Here is a 24993-nt window from a genome sequence, read left to right on the forward strand (position 1 = left end):
CCATTCAAACAGTTTTAGAAGCTTCAGAGTGTTTTCTATCCAAATCTACTAATAATATGCATATTCTATTTTCTGGGCCAGAGTAGTAACCTGTTTAAATTGGGTACGTTTTTCATCCGGCTGTGAAAATACTGCCCCCTAGCCCCAACAGGTTAACAAGAATTGATTACCCGACTTAGTCCTGGGTAATGGACCAACACAATCGATGATTACTTTCTCAAAACGGCTCTCCCATGACCGGAATAGGGCAGAGAGGAGCCGGGGAAATTACCTGGTTAGGCTTCCCCACCACTTGGCACGTACTACATGTACGGCAATAACGAGCCACATCCCGTTTCATTCCCGGCCAGAAGAAATGACGGAGGATTCGGTCATAGGTTTTAGTCACCCCTAGATGACCAGACCAGGGAATATCATGAGCTAGGGACAACATCTTCGTCTGAAACGGGGCAGGAACTACAATCTGGCAAACAGAACTCCAATCATTTTCTAGGTCAGCACGGGGAGTCCATTTTCTCATCAGAAGCCCCTTCTCAAGGAAATACGTCACACCTTCCCTTTTTTTCTCACTCAAAGGTAACATAGAGGATGTGGGCTTGGCCAAATGTTTTTCCTCCATCTGGGCAGCTATTAGCTCCTCCCGAGTAACTGGCAACCGTAAACAGTCCACCGAGGAAGCCATTGTCTTGTCTTTATTTCCATCATCATGATCAGAACTCACTGGGAACACAGGAGTAGAACACTGAATATCTTCCCCATTCAACATAGGTGCAAGTACAGAGTCAGCTAAGTCTACCGTGGTACCGAATACTGCGCACGCGTAATGGCACACGCTGGAAATGCTTCGGGAAACGTAGTTCCCAAAACATCAGCACTTGACTGAGCATCAGGCTTGTCTAGCACTTCTAACACGGGCACAACTTTGCCTCCTGCTAGATCGTTACCCATGACTAGAGCAACCCCATTCACAGGAAGCTCGGACTGTACACCGATTCTGAAACATCCACTCACTTGATCAGAAGTGAAATGGACAGTATGTAACGGAACAGGCACACAACCCATTTCGATCCCCCTCAATAATACACTAGAGCCACAATAAGACTCTTCTGACCAGGGCAGAACACTCAAGAGAATTACAGACTGAGCCGCACCAGTATCTCTCAATATCAAAACTGGCTTTTGGTATCCAGAATCACCTGTCAGGGAAACAAAGCCTTTAAGCATGTTGGTAATTAAGTTTTCAACTATATCTACAACCAGTTAGCAAGTTGGACATTTCAGAGTTTCCTAGTTCTGACTAGCATGTGAACGTGCCATAAATATCTTTGGTATGACCCTCTGGTTCTGTTGAGTCAGCTGCAGTCTTCAGTATCAACACCAGTTTGCGATGTTTAGTGATAGACACTACCTGCACAACCCACATGGTGGCAGCAGCTCATAAGCTTGTTACCAGGAGGTACATGATGTAATGTCCACCCATAACAGACAGCCTTGACCCAGCTGTTTTGTTGTGCTAGACTGGTACTGAAAGACTCACCTCTGAATGCTTTCAACTGTGACTACTATACAGCTATGGTAGCCTAATACTATATAGTACCAGATTTTAAACAAAAAAAAACAACTTTTCCACCATTTAGCAGACATTCTTTTCCAGAGCAATTTCCAGAAGCAATTAGGATTAAGTACCTTGCTCAAGGGCATGTCGACAGATTTTTCACCTAGTTGGCTCTGGGATTCTGGCCCAACGCTCTTAAACGCTAGACTACCTGCAGCTATGGTGGCCTACTGGTGTTGAGAAATGATTAGAGTGCATCCTTTTCATTTGGACAGTGTCTTTATTGTACACACACACACTTACTTACAGACAGATTCCGTTCTACATTAGTCAGAGTACTAGTCGTTTTAGCTAGCATTCCACTACTTGCCACACATGTCATTTACCAAAAGAGTATGCCCCTCTTTGGCAAATTACAGAGTACAAGAAGTGGAATGAAATAGCTGAAAATAGACGGCAACCAGGCTAATTCTACATGAACATGAGAGCAGTTGGACTCGTGCATGAGTCTGATTCATATTGATGAATGATTTAGTGTGAGTGTCCATGGTAACCGTCGCCTCCACAGCCCACACAAACACTATCTGGAGTCATGATTGTATGGGCTGTGTAAACAATTCTTCCCCAAAAACATCTGCAGATAATTCTCCTCTATTGAAGCGGCTAAACTGACAACCCTGTCCAGACCCCTCTCTCTCACGGCATACTTGTCTGTTTGTATCTACAGATACATCTATATCATTCCACCCTCTGTCTGTCGGTGGGAGAATCAAGAAATATTTTAGTAAAGTCCTCAACATTACCCATGTCCTAGCACTGGTTCCAATAGCGACGGTGGGCCTGGGCTACAGTAGGGCCTCCTGGGTCATGGCCTGAAACATTTAAACTGAAAAAAGTGAAAAAGTGCTGAATTGAACATGTGGTTGCAGGCAGTGTTGCTCAGGTGAGAGCTTAGGTTTGTGTTAAGAATGTAAAAGTCTACAATCAAGCAACATACATTCAATGTATTTACAGTTATAAACAGACTCACAACACAAAAACACCCTACATTCAAATTTGACATTAAAACCATCTCTGAGAGTAAAACAAAAACTGGAAAAAAGAGACACTCATCCTTTTAGTATGAAAATAGCAGTAAGACAGTTATCCACAATCATCCCATCACTGATTCATTGTCGGTCAGTTGTCCTGAAGTTCTAAAGGAGACATTGGCCCCCGACCTCAAGCCACTCATCTGCTTTTCATCTAATCAGCACAGACCTGCTGGCTCCGGACACAGCTAATTGGATGAGCCATGAGGGAAGGCTAGGCCATCGGCACCAGGGTGGAAGATAATAGGATAACCACACCAGCTCTGCTCACGCCTCCTCGCATGTCCAGCCTAGCAGTCACAGAGCATAAAGCTTTGTACATCTGTACATCTGTACACCCATGCACACACACCCATGCATGCATACAAACACACATACTCACACACACAGCTCTCAGAATGATCTCTCTGTCAGTACACGCACACATATGGCTCCCAAACAGTGAGTATGCTGGTGTCCGTTAGCCCCAAACTATCCAAGCCACCATATAGACGAACCTCTGACCACTAGCTGACCAGGACAGCCCCGAAAAAGCTGCTCCTCTCATCCATGTCGATGGCAGAGGCGTTGCTAACGGTGACGAGGAGGCGGTCCCCGGTGGCCAATGGGAACAGCCCTCCCTGGTGGGCGGAGTGCAGAGAGAACTGGGAGTCCCGGGACCAGCAGGAGGTACGGCTGGTCTTCATCAGCAGGATGGGTACCGGATAGGAAGACACCTGGAAGAGGGGGCACACAGCACCACCACTATACAGTAAGATATAACTGTTGAAACTGGAAAAACGTATAGGACAAGTTCAGATGGCACCTTAATTTCAAACCATTTTTTTGTTTCATGTCTACAAGCCCCCTGAGCATGACCCTGGCCCTGTGAACTCACTTTCTTATAAACATACTGCAACATAGGCCTCCCCCTCTGCTCCCTCTCCTCTTCCACCTCTTCCTCCCCCTCCTCTCCCCCAGGGTGGGTGTGTCTGAAGTAGGTCTGGGCATAGATATAGTAGAGTCCTGGGCAAGGCACCACCAGCTCCCCATCAATCAATCGAACGTCCTGAAGGAATGCCAGCCCTTTATGCCCCTCCCACCACGAGATCTTCTGCCCCTGCACACGCCGCCCGGGAGAACCTGTGGCCAGACAGGAAGGAGACAGGCATTAGTAGGCAGGGTCAAGGGTCAGGGGTTAGACAGGGCTGGGTATTTAGACAGAATAGAATCGGTTAAGAATAATATAGAACAGCTTTAGTGAAGTAATATTTGATATATAAATATATATGCATACCTCACATGCGACCCATAAGACTATGCAATTAATATGATCAAAGCATTAAAATATTTATCTGACTCCATAAAGATGATTTAGCAATGGGTAAACAGGATATTGTTGAGTTACAGAAATGGTTTATCAAGAAAGGTTTGAGAGTTGATATTATCAAAGGCAGATATTTCATAACTTTGTAATGAATGAACTCACATACAAGGCATAAACTTAACCTCTTACATCTAGACGTTACGCTAGCGGAACACCTGCTCCAATAGCCAATGATGGGCGTGGCGCGAATTACAAATTCCTCAAAAATACAAAAACTTCAATTTTTCAAACATATGACTATTTTACACCATTTTAAAGACAAGACTCTCCTTTATCTAACCACACTGTCCGATTTCAAAAAGGCTTTACAACGAAAGCAAAACATTAGATTATGTCAGCAGAGTACCGAGCCAGAAATAATCTGACACCCATTTTTCAAGCTAGCATATAAAGTCACATAAATCCAAACCACAGCTAAATGCAGCACTAACCTTTGATGATCTTCATCAGATGACACCCCTAGGACATTATGTTATACAATACATGCATGTTTTGTTCAATCAAGTTCATATTTATATCAAAAACCAGCTTTTTACATTAGCATGTGACGTTCAGAACTAGCATACCCCCCGCAAACTTCCGGTGAATTTACTAAATTACTCACGATAAACGTTCACAAAAAACATAACAATTATTTTAAGAATTATAGATACAGAACTCCTCTATGCACTCGCTATGTCCGGTTTTAAAATAGCTTTTCGGTGAAAGCACATTTTGCAATATTCTCAGTAGATAGCCCAGCATCACAGGGCTAGCTATTTAGACACCCAGCAAGTTTAGCACTCACCAAAGTCAGATTTACTATAAGAAAAATGTTACTACCTTTGGTGTTCTTCGTCAGAATGCACTCCCAGGACTTCTACTTCAATAACAAATGTTGGTTTGGTCCCAAATAATCCATTGTTATATCCAAATAGCGGCGTTTTGTTCGTGCGTTGAAGACACTATCCGAATGGTAAAGAAGGGTGACGAGCACGACGCATTTCGTGACAAAAAAATTCTAAATATTCCATTACCGTACTTCGAAGCATGTCAACCGCTGTTTAAAATCAATTTTTATGCCATTATTCTCGTAAAAAAGCGATAATATTCCGACCGGGAATCTGCGTTTAGGTAAAAAGACGAAAGAAAATAAAGCATGGGGTCGACTCGTGCACGCGCCTAAGCCCATTGTCCTCTGATCGGCCACTTACCAAAGGCGATAATGTGTTTCAGCCAGAGGCTGCCTCGATATCATTCAGCTTTTTCCTGGGTTCTGAGAGCCTATGGGAGCCATAGGAAGTGTCACGTTACAGCAAAGATCCTCAGTCTTCAATAAAAAGAGCCAAGATGAACAAGAACTTGTCAGACAGGTCACTTCCTGTATGGAATCTTCTCAGGTTTTTGCCTGCCATATGAGTTCTGTTATACTCACAGACACCATTCAAACAGTTTTAGAAACGTTAGGGTGTTTTCTATCCAAAGCCAATAATTATATGCATATTCTAGTTTCTGGGCAGGAGTAATAATCAGATTAAATCGGGTACGTTTTTTATCCGGCCGTGAAAATACTGCCCCCTAGCCATAACAGGTTAAGTTACAAGGCATTATTAATCTGGGCATGATCAGAGAGAGGGATACAAAGATTCCATGGAAAGAGAGAGAAGTCATAACCTGAAAGGCCATGCCCCAAGAGTCCCTGGGGTGGAGAAAGAAAGCACGAGAGTCTATCTCACCAGAGCAGATCAGGAACAAAGAGAAAGAGTCAATGAATCAGAGACTCCTTTATAACATCTGATTGTTTGGATTCAAAAGCTGAGTTGTTAACCAATAGCATTACTGTAAAGTTAACATCTAATCAGATATCAGAGCTACAGGATGTTATCACAACAGAACCTCTGCTTCACAGACGTGTGCGACAGAATGGGGGTGTCAAGAGCAACACAGAGAAGGCTGATTTCCTGAGAAGACAATAAACTCTCTTGCCTACAGTAGACAGGGCTGGGTCTTAAGACAGAATAGAATAGGTTAAGAATTGAACAGTCTGCGGACATATGTTGCCTCAATCCCCTAAATACCTACTGTATTATGGAAAGTGTGCTCCTCTAAGATGCCATAGAGCTCACATGGGACAGATATACTGCATATATTACCAGTTACTGTAGTGATATAAACTCAGCAAAAAAAGAAACAGCCCTTTTTCAGAACTCGTAAAAATCCAAATAACTTCACAGATTTTCATTGTAAAGGGTTTAAACACTGTTTCCCATGCTTGTTCAATGAACCATAAACATTTAATGAACATGCACCTGTGGAACGGTTGTTAAGACACTAACAGCTTTCAGACGGTAGGCAATTAAGGTCACAGTTATGAAAACTTAGGACACTAAAAAGGCCTTTCTACTGACTCTGAAAAACACCAAAAGAAAGATGCCCAGGGTCCCTACTCATCTGCGTGAACGTGCCTTAGGCATGCTGCAAGGAGGCATGAGGACTGCAGATGTGGCCAGGGCAATAAATTGCAATGTCTGTACTGTGAGACGCCTAAGATTGTGCTACAGGGAGACAGGACGGACAGCTGATTGTCCTCGCAGTGGCAGACCACGTGTAACAACACCTGCACAGGATCGGTACATCCGAACATCACACCTGCGGGACAGGTACAGGATGGCAACAACAACTTCCCAAGTTACACCAGAAACGCACAATCCCTCCATCAGTGCTCAGACTGTCCGCAATAGGCTGAGAGAGGCTGGACTGAGGGCTTGTAGGCCTGTTGTAAGGCAGGTCCTCACCAGACATCACCGGTAACAACGTCGCCTATGGGCACAAACCCACCATTGCTGGACCAGACAGGACTGGCAAAAAGTGCTCTTCACTGACGAGTCGCAGTTTTGTTTCACCAGGGGTGATGGTTGGATTCGCGTTTATCGTCGAAGGAATGAACGTTACACCGAGGCCTGTACTCTGGAACGGGATCGATATGAAGGTGGAGGGTCCGTCAAGGTCTGGGGCGGTGTGTCACAGCATCATCGGACTGAGCTTGTTGTCATTGCAGGCAATCTCAACGCTGTGCGTTACAGGTGTGGTACCCTTCCTGCAGGCTCATTCTGACATGACCCTCCAGCATGACAATGCCACCAGCCATATTGCTCGTTCTGTGCGTGATTTCCTGCAAGACAGGAATGTCAGTGTTCTGCCATGCCCAGCGAAGAGCCCGGATCTCAATCCCATTGAGCACGTCTGGGACCTGTTGGATCAGAGAGTGAGGGCCATTCCCCCCAGAAATGTCCGGGAACTTGCAGGTGCCATGGTGGAGGAGTGGGGTAACATCTCACAGCAAGAACTGGCAAATCTGGTGCAGTCCATGAGGAGGAGATGCACTGCAGTATTTAATGCAGCTGGTGACCACACCAGATATTGACAGTTACTTTTGATTTTGACCCCCCCTTTGTTCAGGGACACATTATTCCATTTCTGTTAGTCACGTCTGTGGAACTTGTTCAGTTTGTCTCAGTTGTTGAATCTTATGTTCATACAAATATTTACGCATGTTAACCTGTTTGGGATAGGGGGCAGTATTTTCACGGCCGAATAAAAAACGTACCCGATTTAATCTGGTTACTACTCCTGCCCAGAAACTAGAATATGCATATAATTAGTAGTTTTGGATAGAAAACACTAAAGTTTCTAAAACTGTTTGAATGGTGTCTGTGAGTATAACAGAACTCATATGGCAGGCCAAAACCTGAGAAGATTCTATACAGGAAGTGCCCTGTCTGACAATTTGTTCTCCTTCTAGGGCATCTCTATCAAAAATACAGCATCTCTGCTGTAACGTGACATTTTCTAAGGCTTCCATTGGCTCTAGGAAGGCGCCAGAAAGTGGAATGAGAGCTCTCCAGTCTCTGGGAAAAAAACAGCAGGGGTTTTTGTGAGTGGTCCTTCTGAGAACAATGACACTGAGGCGCGCGTGCACGAGACGACTCCATTTTTTTCTTTCAGTGTTTGAATGAACACAACGTCGCCCGGTTGGAATATTATCGCTTTTTTACGAGAAAAATTGCATAAAAATGTCTTTTAAACAGTGTTTGACATGCTTCGAAGTACGGTAATGGAATATTTGGAAAAAAAATTGTCACGAAATGCGCCGGCACGTCACCCTTCGGATAGTGACTTGAACGCACGAACAAAACGGAACTATTTGGATATAACTATGGATTATTTCGAACGAAAACAACATTTGTTGTAGAAGTCCTGGGAGTGCATTCTGACGAAGAACAGCAAAGGTAATCCAATTTTTCTTATAGTAAATCTAAGTTTGGTGAGGGCCAAACTTGGTGGGTGTCAAATTAGCTAGCCGTGATGGCCGGGCTATGTACTCAGAATATTGCAAAATGTGCTTTCACGAAAAGCTATTTTAAAATCTGACACCGCGATTGCATAAAGGAGTTCTGTATCTATAATTCTTAAAATAATTGTTATGTTTTTTGTGAACGTTTATCGTGAGTAATTTAGTAAATTCACCGGAAGTTTGCGGGGGGTATGCTAGTTCTGAACATCACATGCTAATGTAAAAAGCTGGTTTTTTATATAAATATGAACTTGATTGAACAAAACATGCATGTATTGTATAACATAATGTCCTAGGAGTGTCATCTGATGAAGATCAAAGGTTAGTGCTGCATTTAGCTGTGGTTTTGGTTTTTGTGACATATATGCTTGCTTTGAAAATGGCTGTGTGATTATTTTTGGGAGGGTACTCTCCTGACATAATCTAATGTTTTGCTTTCGTTGTAAAGCCTTTTTGAAATCGGACAATGTGGTTAGATAAAGGAGAGTCTTGTCTTTAAAATGGTGTAAAATAGTCATATGTTTGAGAAATTGAAGGTTTTGCATTTTTGAGGTATTTGTAATTCGTGCCACTCTATACCATTGGATATTGGTGAGGCGTTCCGCTAGCGGAACGTCTGTCCCTAACAGGTTTTAAGTTTGCTGAAAATAAACGCAGTTGACAGTGAGAGGACGTTTCTTTTTTTCCAGAGTTTTTATAATCACTTCGAAGCTCTCCCCTCACTGTGGTGAACACACACACACCTGAAGAACATAGCACACACAGGTGTGAGCCACATGCCCCCAGAGTCTAACCTGCATTCATCTAACACTCATCATCAGTCTTCAAAGGGTTATACACACACACCCACACACAGTGTCTCTATTGTAATTGCAGAGTATGAAGGGTGTAAACTAAAACATGTCTCACCTCCTCCCTCCCTCGCTGCTTTGGGAGCGAAGCTGCCAGTGACGTGGGCGGCAACTTTGGGGCGAGAAGAAGCCTGGTCCTCCATTGCCAGTGAGGGCAACACCCTGGACATCTCGTCTGACAGAGAGAGACAGAACATCAGTTAGTTGTCATCAGTAAGTGTGGTCATCAGTCAGTGATAACAGCATAGAACTTGTAAAATAGACACAGGGAACAAGCTGCTGTTTTGCTAAAGTTGTATGACTTAGTTCTATAGGTCAGACAGGTACTTACACTATATATACACAAAAGTATGAGGACACCCCTTCAGATTAGTGGATTCAGCTATTTCAGCCACACCCGTTGCTGACAGGTGTATAAAATCGAGCACACAGCCATGCACTCTCCATAGACAAACATTGGCAGTATAATGAACAAGTCAGTTCGTCAAATTTCTGCCCCGTTAAAGCTTCCCCGGTCAACTGTAAGTGCTGTTATGGTAAGTGGAAACGTCTAGGAGCAACAACAGCTCAGCTGCAAAGTGGTAGGCCACACAAGCTCACAGAACGGGACCGGCGAGTGCTGAAGCGCGTAGCGCGTAAACATCGTCTGTCCTCGGTTGCAACACTCACTACAAGTTCCAAACTGCCTCTGGAAGTAACGTCAGCACAATAACTGTTCTTTGGGAACTTCATGAAATTTGTTTCCATGGCCGAGCAGCTGCACACAAGCCCAAGATCACCATGCGCAATGCCAAGCGTCAACTGGAGTGGTGTAAAGCTCGCGGCCATTGGACTCTGGAGCAGTGGAAACGTGTTCTCTGGAGTGATGAATCACACTTCATCATCAGGCACTCCGACGGACAAATCTTGGTTTGGCGGATGCCAGGGGAACATTACCTGCCCTAATGCATAGTGCCAACTGTAAAGTTTGAGGCTGTTTTTCATGGTTCGGGATTGACCTCTTAGTTCCAGTGAACGGAAATCTTAACGCTACAGCATACAATGACATTCTATACGATTCTGTGCTTCCAACTTTGTGGCAACAGTTTGGGGACGGCCCTTTCCCTGTACATACAGAAATGGTTTGTCGAGATCGGTGTGGAAGAACTTGACTGGCCTGCACAGAGCCCTGACCTCAACCCCATCGAACACCTTTGGGATGAATTGGAACGCTGACTCCGAGCCAGGTCTAATCGCCCAACATCAGTGCCCGACCTCACTAATGCTCTTGTGGCTGAATGGAAGCAAATCTCCGCAGTAATGTTCCAACATCTAGTGGAAAGCTTTCACAGACGAGTGGAGGCTGTTGTAGCAGCAAAGGGGGGACCAACTCCATATTAATCCCCATAAATTTTGAATTGAGATGTTCGACAAGCAGGTGACCACTTACACTTCATGACCAAAAGTATCTCACCTCTAACTGCTGAGGAGATCTCCCTCTGATATCGCTGAAACAGAGACTGGAGAGAGACAGAGAGAGACAAAGAGAGAGAGATAAGGATAAGATAGAGGCAATTTGTTTTACACATTTCAAATAAAAGCACAAAACAGTATTGCACAAACTGTGTGTGTGTGTATGGAGTCTTTGTGTGTCTCTGGCCAGGTGAGTACATTCCAGTGCTGATTAAACCACAGCGGATCCCATCCCAGACTGCACCATAAAGACCCCATTGTATGTCAAACTCTGCTGAGGGGAGTGAAGTTGCTGATCTTAGGTCAGTTTTGCATTTCCCCCCCTAATGGTTAAAGGCCCAGTGCAGTCAAAATTTTGTTTTTTCCTGTGTTTTGTAGCATATTGTACAACAGCTGATGAAACTAACACTGTAAAAGTGTGAAAAATGATCAGTGTTATTACCTGATAGATCGTGGTAGAAAATACAATCTATACTGAACAAAAATATAAACACAACATGTGACAATTTCAAAGATTTTACTGAGTTACAGTTCATATAAGAAAATCTGTCAATTTAAATAAATGCATTAGGCCCTAATCTATGGATTTCACGTGACTGGGCATGGGTGCAGCCATGGGTGGGCCTGGGAGGGCATAGGCCCAACCACTGGGGAGCCAGGTCCAGCCAACCAGAATTAGTTTTTCCCCACAAAAAGGCTTTATTACATTGGAGGTAGCTTATGGTAGAGAAAGTAACAAAATGATGTGGAAACAGCTCTGTTGGACATTCCTGCAGTCAGCATGCCAATTGCACACTCCCTCAAAACTTGAGCCATCAGTGTTGTGTTACAAAACTGCACATTTTAAAGTGGCCTTTTATTGTCCCCAGCACAAGGTTCACCTGTGTAATAATCATGCCATTTAATCAGCTTGTTGATATGCCACCCCTGTGAGCTGGATGGATAATCTTGGAAAAGTAGAAATGCTCACTAATAAAATTTGTTCACAAAATTTCTGGGATTTTTTATTTAAACTCATGAAACATGGGACCAACAATTTACATGTTGTCCAGTGTACACAGGACTTTGTAATCAGCATATTTTGCATGGGTGGAGTTTTGGCTAGCTTGGTGACATTACTAGGCGGTAAATTAGTTAACAGACCAATAACAATGAGAGTTCCAAACCTCTTTGCCAATAACAGCCAGTTCTCCCCTCCCAGGCAGTCTTAGTAAAATTCTTCCTTGAGAAATAGTTTTTGTTAAAAAGCTATTTTTGTTTCTTTTTCACCATTTTTATGAAAACCTCTGTAATAGTACATAAACTTTTACTTACTTGTTACCCAGAAATGATTTGATATTGATATAAAAAGGGTTGCATTGGACCTTTAAAATTAGGATTAAGGGAGAATAATCTGATCCTAAATCTGTGGTTAATGGTCAATTCCATAGGGAGCACCTCTGTCCTTTTTATTTTATTTAGCTAGGCAAGTCAGTTAAGAACAAATTCTTATTTATAATGACGGCCAAACCCTAACGACGCTGGGCCAATTGCGCGGCACCCTATGGGCCGGTTGTGATACAGCCTGGAATTGAACCAGGATCTGTAGAGACACCTCTAGTACTGAGATGCAGTGCCTTAGACCGCTGCACCACTTGGGAGCCCTCCTGGAAGACTTGGGCCCTGTGCGAGGCAGATACCTACTCGATGAGGATATGTATGTATGTATGTATGTATGTATGTATGTATGTATGTATGTGTGTGTGTGTGTGTGTATGTATGTATGTGTGTGTGTGTGTGTTACCTTCTCTATGAGGGTGTGTAGTTGCTGTGTGACCTGCCAGCAGGGGTCTCCTCTCCCCTCGGTCGGGGAGCGCACGTACCCCCCTCTGAGGTCAGACCGTGTCAGACAAGACACACTGCTCCTTGCAAATGTCTCCTTCACCTGAATAACACACACACATTTAATTTCAATAATACACACCTCCTACATAACACAATGTGTATTGTTGTTGGGGGTACTTGGGGGACCGGAGTTGAGAAACAAACTGTAGTTTACCTCAGGGCCTCCCTTTTACACTGTAATGAAACTAATAATGCCATGTTCAAATGGAGTGACTGTCTAAAGTCTTTATAAGTAACATTCCTCTGTATATGTATTTTAGGTTTCAGTTTCCTACTGTATACAGGTTGGTAATGATTAGCATCCATAAACACTGATGAAAATCACTGAGAGACTGACAGAGAGAACTAGAGAGGGACAGAGGAGAGAGAGCTGGGGGAGTGCTAGGGGGAGGGAGAGAGGGGGGAGTATAGGGAGGGAGAGAGGGGGGGATTATAGGGAAGCAGAGAGGGAGAGTCAGCATTGTTGCTCAATCATTATGGAAATAATCCAGGTTACTAAAGTACAATCAAATCAAACTTAATTTGTCACATGCTTCATAAACAACAGGTGTAGACTAACAGTGAAATGCTTCCTTTCAGGTCCATTTCCAACAAGGCAGAGAGAAAGAGAAGGTAAAGCATGTCATAAAAATAGAGCACAGCTGCAGGAGAGGATAACACAGAAGGTAACACAAAAGTCAATCATTTACAGTTTCACTTGCACTTGAACAATGCACTTGAGAACGCACTAAAACATTCCCTGCAAAAATAAGGTGAAACAATAAGCAAACAATAAAGCTGGAAAATTGGCATATCAATAGTCTGAGTTTTAGTTCTTGCAGGCAGCCTTTTGCACAGTTCTCTACACAGAACTTCCTTCTATCCCAGCACAACACACAAACACTCTTTATTTTACAGAATGCACTGAGCGTTCTCTGCAGTGCACACATAGGCATTTTTTATTACAATATTATTATTTTTCCACCTTTATTTAACCAGGTAGGCCAGTTGAGAACAAGTTCTAATTTACAACTGCGACCTGGCCAAGATAAAGCAAAGCTGTGCGACACAGAGTTACACATTCACAAACGTACAGCCAATAACACAATAAAAAAAACAATTTTTTAACATTAAACAAACAATTCAGGTAATTAACTTGCAAGACAACACGCTTTCCTGCAAAACCTTTATTGGAGAAAACCTACTTTCTCCAACTGTATGCGCACTGCGCAAGACAACATCGCATAAGCACAAACAACCCGTATCAAACCAAACATGGGTCAAATACATTTAAAATGCTTTCAACGTTGGCCTACAGCCTTTGTTTGCCCGAAACAATGGGGCCAATGGAATAGTCCCAAAAGTGCAAACTCCAAGCTACATGAAGCAACCTCATATACTTCAATAGTAAGTGTCTGTATACTACCCCTCCTTCTTCCCTGGTTCTTACCGTGTTGAGGACGTTAGTGAAGTAGAGCACGGTGACGGTAACGGCCACGGTCTGCAGCAGAATGGCCGCGAGCAGCAGAACCCCGAGAAATGTGAAGCCGCTCGAGCCTCCCGCCATACCGACCACCGCCTCGCGCCCTGCTCTGCTACTCTCCGGTTTCAGAACAAAAGCGGAGGAGAGAGTAACTATAACGTCTGCCCCCCTTCCTCCCGCACAGAAAGAGAGGTAGAGGGAAAGAGAGAGGGAGGAGCAGGCAAGGCCACGGTGAAGAACAAAAACATAACTTGAGTCATGGAGAAGATTTCAGTTCTGGCTAAAGCTGAACCAACACTGATACGCAGTTATTATTAGGCTCGGAAGTCAGTCTGCTATAGACTATCTGTTGTTGATCACAGAGATTTAGGCCTAACGCTATAGGCCTACACATCTGCCCTTCTATTCAACCACTGTAGGCATTGCATATAGCTACGTGGCAATAATACATGTTTATATTATTCCATCGTTCTATTCCAAACGAAAAACAGGATTATTCTGTTCGGTTTATAAATGGATCTTGTTTCTCAGTTTCTGTATTGTAAACATCTGGCCTCAATCTGTGCTCCGTGCATGCGTGTCCCCCTGAGAGTCTCGGACTTATTCGGTTTCACTTGGTATTCTGAGTGTGGGGGGGGTTCAGTCAGTTCCTTGTTCTTATTAGTTCCAGTTGAAATGTGTGTGTGTGTGTGTGTGTCTGTCCTCTCCCAGCCAGCTCTGTTTCGGGGACTTGGGGAGGTCTGAGTGATAGAGTCATCATAATTATCCCTGCTGAGAGTGGCTGGACAGGAGACACTCCATCTATGATGTTACACACAATCACTTTTTTACTCCCCAAATCCCTCCCCTTCTCCAATTGTTCAGTTCTTTCCCAACTTTGTCCTCTAAAAATACTCAACTACTAATGCTACTACTACCACATAATAATAATAATAATAATAATACAGTACTACCAATAATAATAATAATAATACTGTACTACTAATACTCCTACTAATAATAATACTACTACTCTACTCCCCCGCTCTCTATTTTCTGCTTCTTTCCCAACTCTCTCTCTCTCTCTCTCTCTCTCTCTAGACCTTGGTGTCGACATGACCTCAGAACTCTCTCCCAGCTAAACAATTCAGTCAAACACACGGCTGTAACACACACACACACACACACACACACACACACCTAAACAATGCATCCATGACCATTGCAGTAATATCTGGCACACGCACACAACAGGGGGGTGGGAGGCGGGAGACAATAGAATGGGCCAATTGGAAGATTGGGAATCAGAGAACCGACCAATGGCCAATGAGGAAATGTTGGGTTTTCCAGAGTTCTGTTTTTGGCATCGTTTATTTTTTCTGACGCCAGGAAAAGCCCCAACTAAAGTTGATCTACTGACTGTGTGACTCTATGACTGTGTGTGTGTGTAACTAGCACCATTGTAGTGGGAGCTGCTAACTCAATGCCTCATTTCACTTCAGGAATTAGTCAGTCAATCAGTCAGAACCAACCTACAACGTGGGGGGGGGGGAGAGAAAGAGATACAATATCAGAAGCCCCTTTTCTACCTGGTGCTAACATGCGCCCTTTGTCATGATCTGGTCCACATCCTCATTGTGCCCACATTTTTAGAAAGGTGTAAATAATTAAAGGACACACTGATTTGATTGTGATCAGCTCGTCCTGACCACCTCCTCAATCAAGTGTAAACATATCTGGATGGTCAAACCATTTAAAATAGCATTATACCAGCCTCTAAAATCATTGACAGGTAGCACCGTTCACTTATTGCATCAGTAATTGTCTTAAAATAAATACATTCATATTTTTTTTAAGAATATCCATTGAATAATTGGCATACACGGAAGCCCCAGCCAGTGGCGGTTCTAGACCATTTCAACTGGGGGGGGGGCCAAGCTGGGGCCAGTTGTACTGTTAGAGGGGCCAGTTACATTAGACGTTATTGTTGTCATATCATTTTCTTCACTGCATTGCAGGCAAAAGACCATGTTCATAATCATTGTTGCCACTGTCTAATAACGGATGTAAAAAAAGAAAGATAGGGTTTTAGGGGGGCCAAAATTGTTGTCACTTTGATTTCACTTTCCAGATCTGTCTACATTAGTAAGATGTCTAGGCACAATGCGTGCCTGACTACCTCTGGAGGTGGTCAAAAAAATCTGATCACAATGCATCTTTTAATCATCTACACCTGTCTGAAAATGTGGGCACAATCAGAATTTGGAAATCATATTTTTTTAATTTAACTAGGCAAGTCAGTTAAGAACAAATTCTTATTTACAATAACGGCCTACACCAGCCAAATCCAGACGACACTGGGCTAATTGTGCGCCGCCCTATGAGACTCCCAATCACAGCCAGTTGGAATACAGCCTGGATTCAAACCAGGGTGTCTGTAATGATCCCTCTAGCACTGAGATGCATTGCCTTAGAACGCTGCGCCACTCAGGAGCCCAAGACAAAGGATGCATGTTAGAACCAGGTATAAACGGGGCTAGATACAGACTGTCTTTATGTTGGTCTTTAGCACACTGCCCTGAAGCACAAACTCTCTCTCTCTCCCTTTCCCTTTCCCTACTTCTTCCTCCCCTACTCCCCCCTCCATCTCTCTCCCTCATTCTCCCTGTCAGGAAGCAGTGAACAATGTAACCTTTACTCTCAGTGATAACATTCTCCTCTCACATTACCCCATCGACTCCCACACTTCTTTTTTCACATCCTCTCCATTTTCATTCTGTAGGTTTTGTTTTCTTTTGAAATAATCATCCAGCAGCAAGTGATTAACAGGTTACTTCCCAGGGCACAGAGACTAACTCCCCAAACAAGGTCAGGGACACACACAAACACACTAACATGCAGTCAATTGCGCACACACTCAGATGTGTTGATCGAGCATGTACTGTACCTGTTCACCTTCTACTGTCATGTGACAGGTCATGTGATCATCTGATGGGTCAGGTTACTCTCTTCCTCTTCAGGGTGTGAGAAAGAAAAGAGACAGGAGGTAGAGACGGAGAGCAGGAAAGAGAGGAAGGCAGAAATCGAGAAAGAGAATGCGAAGGGAGAGCGTGAAAGATACAACATTAGAACAGGTTCCCCTATTCTCAATTTGGGACGCCATCTCCTGTCTAAAATCTTCTGCTACCATTCAATTCACACACTCACATAGCTGGCGTGCTAGTGTGTGTGTGTGTGCATGTGTATGTGTGCACTGTATGTATGTATGTATGTATGTATGTATGTATGTATGTATGTATGTATGTATGTATGCATCTGTCTCTCTCTCTGTGTGTGTGTGTGTGTGTGTGTGTGTGTGTGTGTGTGTGTGTGTGTGTGTGAGAGAGATTTTACCCTGTAGCAATAAAGAGACGTGCCACTCAGCTTCAAAACACCCTGGAGGTTCAAACTGCATTCTTTAAACTGGAACAGCGCACACACACACACACACACAAATTATTATTTTTAACAGGAAGAACATTTTTTCACCTCCTGAGTGGCGCAGCAGTTTAAGGCACTGCATCTCAGTGCAAGAGGCGTCACTACAGTCCCTGGTTCGAATCCAGGCTGTATCACATCCGGCCGTGATTGGGAGTCCCATAGAGCATCACACAATTGGCCCAGTGTCGTTAGGGTTTGGCTGGGGTAGACCGTCATTGTAAATCAGCATTTGTTCTTAACTGACTTGCCTAGTTAAATCAAATAAAAACATTTTTCACCTGTAAGTATATTACAATACTGTGCTCAGAACAGGAAGTTAGCTGAACCAATACACACCACTGAAACTTCAGATCCATTTAGACTCAACATCAGATAAATATATGTTTTATGTACATATATTCATTAGTTTAAATTCTCTTAAGTGATAATATAAAACTGTTCACAGTTTTGAAACTCACACAGAGGCCTTTGTTCCCTACCAGTTTACAGTCAGTTGATTGAGTCTTGGAAGTGGTTTTCTAATCTGTAGAGCACAACAGTGTCACCATCTGTCTAGTAGTGGTATTACACCCAGGGTTAATAGCCAGGCCCAGAGCCATATGTCTAAATGCATGACTTTGGCCAGGCCTAAAGTACATTGAAATGTCCTAGTGGTCAACAAATATCAGGCAAAAGGAAAACACATCAACATAATACGCCAAACCAACAGCTATGTACATTGTGTGAGAAAGGAGGACAGATCTTTCTAAAAGAAAAGAAGCCAATTTGGAATACTTGGAATTCCTGGTTGACATGGCTTTATATCTTCACATAACACAAACACCTGATCCTTTGACGCATTTAGAACAGACAATATTCCTTATACTAAAAACACACGTTCTATGGTCAATGTTCTCTCTCTCTGCACATAACATATCTCCCCACAGGGCACAGACGTCATTTCAACGTCTAGTTTTGATTTACATTTGGTTGAGTTGTCAATAACGTGAATTCAACAAACAATTTCACTATGTCATTGGATTTAGGTCAAAAGTTGGGTGAAAAAAATGACAAAATTCCCTTAGGTTAATGACTTTTTGCAAATCCAATCAGTTTTCCATCACAGATTTTTTTAAAGTGGAAAAAATGTTGATTCAACCATTTTTGCCCAGTGAGTTACTTAATTTCTAAAATACATTTAAAAAAAAAATATCATTTTCAGCCTGTCTAGTCTCATGCCGTGTCAGATTCTCTCTTAGTGGTCCTATACCCTGCTAAAACAATTCCTCAGGGGCTGTAGTTAAAACATGTGGTGAGGTCTGTTTTTGGCTCTCTTCTGCCTGCTTCTCTAAGCTTGGAATGGTCAAATAAATAAATACTACATATTATTGCACAACCCAGAGATTCCACACAGCTGTGTATGTTGGTCAGTCGTTCAGTGTATCAGACTGTTAGCTTTCAAAGCTTTAAATCAGTTTCCATAGACAGCTGACAGTTCACTGTCTTTACATTGAACAACCACAGGATCAGCTAGGTAGTCAAAAGGAAAGAGGCATGGGAGGTGTGGTTGTCTGGTTGCCTGGACGTTTTAGTCCTAGTGGTGCTCCTATTGGGCTCTAGGTTGTGATCCTATAGTTTTGATTCTCAACATAACTTGGGTTCCATAGGGTTCTGTGGTGGTCTTGACTACTATTTGAGATGGTCTGGTCACACAAATTTCCTAAGTGGCAAAGGTCCGGATGGGTATTGTCATCTGTCGGCGTAGTAATGAACCCGCCCTTCGCAACGCATGTAACTCCAAACTGTTCAAACAATTCACACCCCTTCTGCTGGAGGAGAAAAAAACGTGGCCGTTTTAAAGCAAATCTTCTGCAATTCCACACATTTTGACATGGGGCGAAAAAAACTGTTGCAGTTTAAAGCACATTTCCTGCAATTCTACACATTTTGCCATGTCTTATGTGTGTTCATATGATACCTGAGTGATTCAACAAAATCCATGGGGGGCCCCCTTGGGGTCGAGTCCCCTGCCCATGATAACTACTCAACAGCAGTAAGTTAAAAGCCTGATAGATTTCTTAAAAAATAGATTTTAAAACACACTGTCCGTATCGACCCTCTTCTGGGTCCGATTCCAGACCGCGGTCCACCTGTTGAGTATGGCTGTTCTAGAGGTTGTGGTCTAGCCACTGGATGTAGTTGTCCAGACTCCTCTGGCCAACGGAGGACCAAAACGGCCAAAAGGAGAATACCATGCAGCCGTGGAAACCGTCGTCATAGTGAACACTGGTAACCGTGACGCCCGCGTCCTGTAGTCTCCTGGCGTACATCAACCCATCGTCCCTCAGAACGTCAAACTCACACGTCATCACGTACGCTCGCGGCGTTCTACCCAGAATCCCCTGTTCTGCAAGCAACGGCGCCGCTCGAACATCCACCAACCCCGGCACTATCCCCGTGACCTCTCGCGACCCAGTCTCCATGCCAACGGGCCGGTAATGCTTTTGGTGTTTGGCCGCGAGCAGGGAGGTCCAGTTGAGATGAGAACGGATGGAAGGGGGGATGGAGGGATGAAGGAGGGAGGAGGGGGAGGAGAGGAGATGAGGGAGGAGAGAGGGATCAGCCCCCAGGTAAATCAGCCAGAACCTAGAGAGCGAGAGGAAGGTTAGTAACAGGTGTGTGTGTGTGTGTGTGTGTGTGTGTGTGTGCTGTACCTGGCCATAAGGTGTCGGTGCAGGATGGGTACGTTGTGGTTCTGTTGGTAGGACGGGGTGTTCAGGTCTAGAGCCTGGAGGACTGGGTAGATCAACGCCTGGATACTGAACTTCACACTCATACTGTCATCTGCAGAAATCTGTGGCCAGAAAAAGAATGTGATAGTGTGTGACTGTTTATGTGTGTGAGTGTGTGTGCATGCGTGTACGTTTACGTGCGTGTACCCGCTGGGCCACGGCTGCAGCGAGGTTCCCCCCAGAGCTGTCTCCAGACACCCCCACCCTGGCTGGGTTGACCCCATAGCGCTGCAAGACCTCTGGGGACAGGAAGGCCCTGGACGCTGCTAGAGCATCATGGTACTGGTCTGGAAACACTGCATCAGGGGCCAAGCGGTAACTATGGTAACAACAATTAACACACCATAAGTTAAGTTAGTATAAGTGCCATGCTCATGGGCACAATGGTAGCCTTCCGGTTGCCAGTTCGGTTCCCATATGATTTATGTAGATATATGTTTTTAAAGTATTAGTGGTTCTGATACTCACTCAACCGACACAACGACTGTATCCAGCTCTTCAGCCATCCTCCTACACAGCAGGTCATAAGATCTCATTCCTACACATACATACAAATGCAGAACATTTTGTGCATAAACACATATGGAAAGTTTAAAAAGACACTCTAGCGCGCACACACACACTTACGTCCGCTGCCAAGGGCCCATCCCCCACCATGGAAGTAAAGCACTCCCCTCCTGAGCTTGGCTCCTCCTCCAACTGGCTGGAACACTCGTGCGGGCACGCCCCCCAAGGCGGAGTCAGTGACACTTACAGTAGGACTAGACCATGGCTCAATCACCTCCAACCGAGACACCACAGAGTTCAACATATGGACACTGTGACACACCCCAAGAGCTTGCGCCGCATCACCCTGGAACACACACACACACACGATCAGTTTAATATCTGTGACGGGATGTATAAACTACAACCAGCCATCCAGATATACTGTATAGGGTGTGGGGACTGGTACTGCAGGTCTCAGTGTGAGTCATCTTCTACAGTATTACTAATAAACTAGGTAGGTGTTTGGACTGGTAGTTCAGGTTAGAGGGAGGTTAGGTCGACACAGGTTAAGGCGTGTTGATGACTCTCAGCCACTCCTCACTCTCTATTTCATCAGATCCTCACTGTTGTTGACCACTTTTGCACAAGGCCAGTGAGCACTGCGACAATTTTCATTATTTATTTATTTGAATGGAGTCACTATTGAGACCAAGGTCTCTTTTGCAAGGGAGCAAGGAGCCCTACATATACACAATTTTCTCAAAAAAATAACACAACGATTTTTTTTATTTTTATTACAAATACTCAAGAAAAACAACCACATTCCACAACATGTATAGAACAATCTGTTCTATACATGGACTGCAAAGAAACTAAAAGCAGTTTTACCTAACTGAGGATTTTCAGGGTTAGCCATCCCTGAGATCAGATATGGTAACTAAAGATTAATAATGATGTTAGGCACGGCGGGAGTTTTTGTAAGAGAGATGTATAGATAAAAAGAGATCGATGAATCAACCTATGTGACTTCAAAAAGGGCCAGCCTACTTTCTGGAAAATAATGCAGTATACTGAACTTATCGCCACACAAGGCCTGTGTGTACTTGTCCTTATTGTAGCTGGCCAATGATAGAGGTTCAAAGTTCAGACAGTCTGTTCAAGTAAAGGCCTATTAATGTCATGCTACTACTCTCCAACCCAAAACACTATTACCAGAGGCGACATGCCCATAGGGTGCACAGGGGTACGGGCCCCCTCAGATTTGTCCTGTTGATATATATCATTTGTATTTATTTTTTTCTCTGTAACACTACTAGCCACTTAGCAATTATATGAAGCTGGGTTTAACTAGCCCAGATAGGTTCCCAATCTCCCAACCTCATAACTAGCTACCAAGAAGCCATTTCAGGCTATCAATCAAGTTAGAGTAGCTAGCTTGTCCATCTATCTTAGCTGGCATGCCTGCTGGCAAGGTTGATAGACTTTAGAAAAGCAAGCAATAACTAAATGTACTGAATAAGACCCAGATATTAGCAGAGAAGCATATTTAGCTTGTTTAAAAAAAGAACCACTAGTCAGCACGATACAGACAGCTCAAGAGGTGTGCTTAGATATGCAGAAATATAGTTGTATTGGCCTCCCAAGTGGCACAGTGCAGTGCTAAGGTGCCACTACAGCCTGGGGTTCACCACTACAGCCTGGGACCCCATAGAGCGGTGCACAATTGGCCCAGCGCCGCTTGGGTTAGGGTCGAACTTTGTTTCCTCCGACACATTGGTGCGGCTGACTTCTGGATTAAGCGAGCAGTGTGTTAAGAAGCAGCGTGGCTTGGCGGGTCATGTTTCAGAGGACGCATGTCTCGACCGTCGCCTCTCCCAAGACTGTTGGGGAGTTGCAGCGATGAGACAAGGTCTTAACTAAATTGAGGAGAAAAATGGGGTAAAATTTAAAAAAATATATAGAAATAGACTGATTTTTTACATAGAATTATGCTTATTTATTATGTCTCTCGATTGCAAGGGAAAGCATTTTTCAGGTGTTTGAAAAATGCACAATTCTCAAATGTATTCCCGAGACCACACCCCTCACATACTTTGTGCCCCCACAGATTTTTAGGGTGCATGAAGCCCCTGACTGGTGCCCTTAATGGACTGTCAAGGTACTATAGGTTATTTGACTGTCCTGTGGGCTGTATGACCTGATGGGACCCATAGGCTAACCGGGTCACTGCACTAATGTCATGAACCGACTAATTCTAGTATTCAATACTATTTACAGCAAAACACCTGCCTTAACTTAACTAATACGTTCTATTCTCAAGTCATTACCAGTCAGTCCTACCGCATGTATGAAGCTCCGGAACAGCGCGTCCAGCAGAATGAGCTTCCAGGGCTCGCTCACCGTACTCGGTAACGGAGTATAGACGTAGTAGGCAGCCGCCACCGACAGCAGCACGCCCCCGGACCAGCGGAGCCTCATAACTGCGGGGAGAACGAACTGTCACCCGGGCACATTCACCCGATAAAAGAGATGTGAATTGAATTCACGGTGACTCGTTTTTTTCTGTATCCCTGTGGTTGGTAGAGGTCGGTTTAACATTGGGGGTAAGCGAGAAACGTAGACAAGAATGAGGATTAATAGTGGTGTCAGAATAAAAGTCCTGTTATGATTAAAATTATTATTGGATGCCAAATATTTTTGTTCAACAAGACCATTAGAGTCCAGTAGGCCTAAAATATAAAATCAGATACAAGAGCATCTGTTATCAATATTATACAGTTCAAAATAGGCCTAGATGTTGTGGATTTCAGTCTGAGATGGCTTTTATTTTGAAGTTTGCTCCCGGCTTTTGCTTTCGAAAGTTAGCTGCATTACGTAAAATCTGATAAGGAAATCCTCAGGGTTGCGTAAAGAGACGCGTAGCGCTCATGGGAACTGTAGTTTATACTAGTCAAACTATTCAGACTCAACTACAACAAGATGGGAGAACTTGACAAATGTTTCGTCAGGAATAATTTAATACATTTGAAGGGACAACCACAAAGTAGATATATGTCATTAATAAGGGTTGACAGTCAGTGCTGGGCTTGATCGTCTACTCACCCGTAGCATGAAGGCACAGAGTTTCTAAACCCAGTAAACCCAGAGACGCCACATCGCAAACGGACACGTTTTCGTCAAAAACAACCTTAAGGAATGCCTTGATTTGACGTTCGCATTTCGACAGAGACGACCATTACAACCGTCGACGTGTTTCTACGCATGAGCTTAACTAGCCAACGTAGCCATGACATCGCCTACAAGTGTTATCGGGGATTTCTATTGTAGAAGTAGTTTCTGCCTATCTTCACACTACTTACTGTCTTTGATAAAGGTCTCTTGCCTTTTTATGTGAAAGTGTCATTCTCTTCTTATGCCACCAGACAGCAGCATCTAAATGGCATCAAGGATGCACTGCCTTCTGAAAATAGTCAGACCCCTTGACGTCAATATTTTGTTACGTTAGAGTCTTATTCTAAAATTCCTCATCAATTTACACACAATACCCCATAATGCCAAAGAAAAAACAGGTTTTTAGACATTTTTGCTAATTTATATATAAGAAAACCCCCCCTGAAATATCATGTTTATGTAAATGTTGTCTTAGGTCCTCTCTTTATGTAGTGCTGTGTTGTCTCTTGTCATGACTTGTGTTTTTTCCTATATATTTTTTTATTTTTGATCCCCGTCCCCGCAGGAGGCCTTTTGCCTTTTAGTAGGCCGACATTGTAAATAACAGTTTGTTCTTTACTGACTTGCCTAGTTCAATAAAAAAAAATTTTTTTTTAAGTATTCAGAGCTTTTACTCAGTACTTTGTTGAAGAACCTTCGACAGCGATTACAGCATTGAGTCTTCTTGGGTATGACGCTACAACCAAATACAATGCTTTTCGTTTTTTAAATATTTAGGAATAACTTGTTCCTTGCCATGCATTCTGAAACTAACTGCAGCTCTTTAAGTGTTGCAGTGATTTCACTCGCTGTAGTAGCTGACATGCATAGTGTTGAGTCATCCGCATACATAGACACATTGGCTTTACTCAAGGCCAGTGGCATGTCATTAGTAAAGTTTGAAAAAAGTAAGGGGCCTAGACATCTGCCCTGGATAATTCCTGATTCTACCTGGATTATGTTGGAGAGGCTTCCATTAAAGAACACCCTCTGTGTGCTGTTAGACAGGTAACTCTTTGTCCACAATATAGCAGGGGGTGTAAAGCCATAACACATATGCTTTCCCATCA

The 24993-nt window shown here is 43.6% G+C and overlaps 2 protein-coding genes across 6 annotated transcripts; both read right to left on the reverse strand.

The window, feature by feature from the left end:
- Positions 1-1815: 1815 nt before the first annotated feature.
- Positions 1816-14678, reverse strand: LOC106578371 (tumor necrosis factor ligand superfamily member 10). Its single transcript, XM_014157090.2, has 6 exons — positions 13962-14678; positions 12432-12572; positions 10650-10695; positions 9255-9371; positions 3524-3768; positions 1816-3362 (listed from the first exon to the last, which is right to left on the reverse strand). The coding sequence occupies exons 1-6, from the start codon at positions 14076-14078 to the stop codon at positions 3153-3155; spliced, it is 876 nt and encodes a 291-aa protein (XP_014012565.1). The 5' UTR covers positions 14079-14678; the 3' UTR covers positions 1816-3152.
- A 3555-nt stretch (positions 14679-18233) lies between these two features.
- Positions 18234-24076, reverse strand: LOC106578372 (neutral cholesterol ester hydrolase 1). Of its 5 annotated transcripts, XM_014157092.2 has the most exons (7): positions 23816-24076; positions 23054-23193; positions 20852-21077; positions 20693-20762; positions 20372-20543; positions 20147-20286; positions 18234-20078 (listed from the first exon to the last, which is right to left on the reverse strand). In XM_014157092.2, the coding sequence occupies exons 2-7, from the start codon at positions 23189-23191 to the stop codon at positions 19601-19603; spliced, it is 1224 nt and encodes a 407-aa protein (XP_014012567.1). In that variant the 5' UTR covers positions 23192-23193; positions 23816-24076; the 3' UTR covers positions 18234-19600. The 5 variants fall into 5 exon arrangements, with proteins under 5 accessions (XP_014012567.1, XP_014012566.1, XP_014012569.1 ...); XM_014157091.2 differs by lacking the exon at positions 23816-24076 and having other exon boundaries at positions 23054-23345; XM_014157094.2 differs by lacking the exon at positions 23816-24076 and having other exon boundaries at positions 23041-23321.
- Between the last annotated feature and the right edge of the window lie 917 nt (positions 24077-24993).

This window comes from Salmo salar, chromosome ssa19 (assembly GCF_905237065.1).
Source record: "Salmo salar chromosome ssa19, Ssal_v3.1, whole genome shotgun sequence".
Taxonomy (NCBI): domain Eukaryota; kingdom Metazoa; phylum Chordata; class Actinopteri; order Salmoniformes; family Salmonidae; genus Salmo; species Salmo salar.

Bases quoted from the DNA above. Each gene is read 5' to 3' on its own strand.
- LOC106578371 (XM_014157090.2), bottom strand. From the start codon at position 14,078: ATGGCGGGAGGCTCGAGCGGCTTCACATTTCTCGGGGTTCTGCTGCTC. The intron at 9,372-10,649 runs GTGAGATACTTT...TCTCTCTGTCAG, and splicing joins GATCTCCTCAGCAGTTAGAG to ACGAGATGTCCAGGGTGTTG. The intron at 3,769-9,254 runs GTGAGACATGTT...GTCTGGCCACAG, and splicing joins AGCAGCGAGGGAGGGAGGAG to GTTCTCCCGGGCGGCGTGTG.
- LOC106578372 (XM_014157092.2), bottom strand. From the start codon at position 23,191: ATGAGGCTCCGCTGGTCCGGGGGCGTGCTGCTGTCGGTGGCGGCTGCC. The intron at 20,544-20,692 runs GTGAGTATCAGA...TTGTTACCATAG, and splicing joins ACAGTCGTTGTGTCGGTTGA to TTACCGCTTGGCCCCTGATG. The intron at 20,079-20,146 runs GTACAGCACACA...CTCGCTCTCTAG, and splicing joins CACCGACACCTTATGGCCAG to GTTCTGGCTGATTTACCTGG.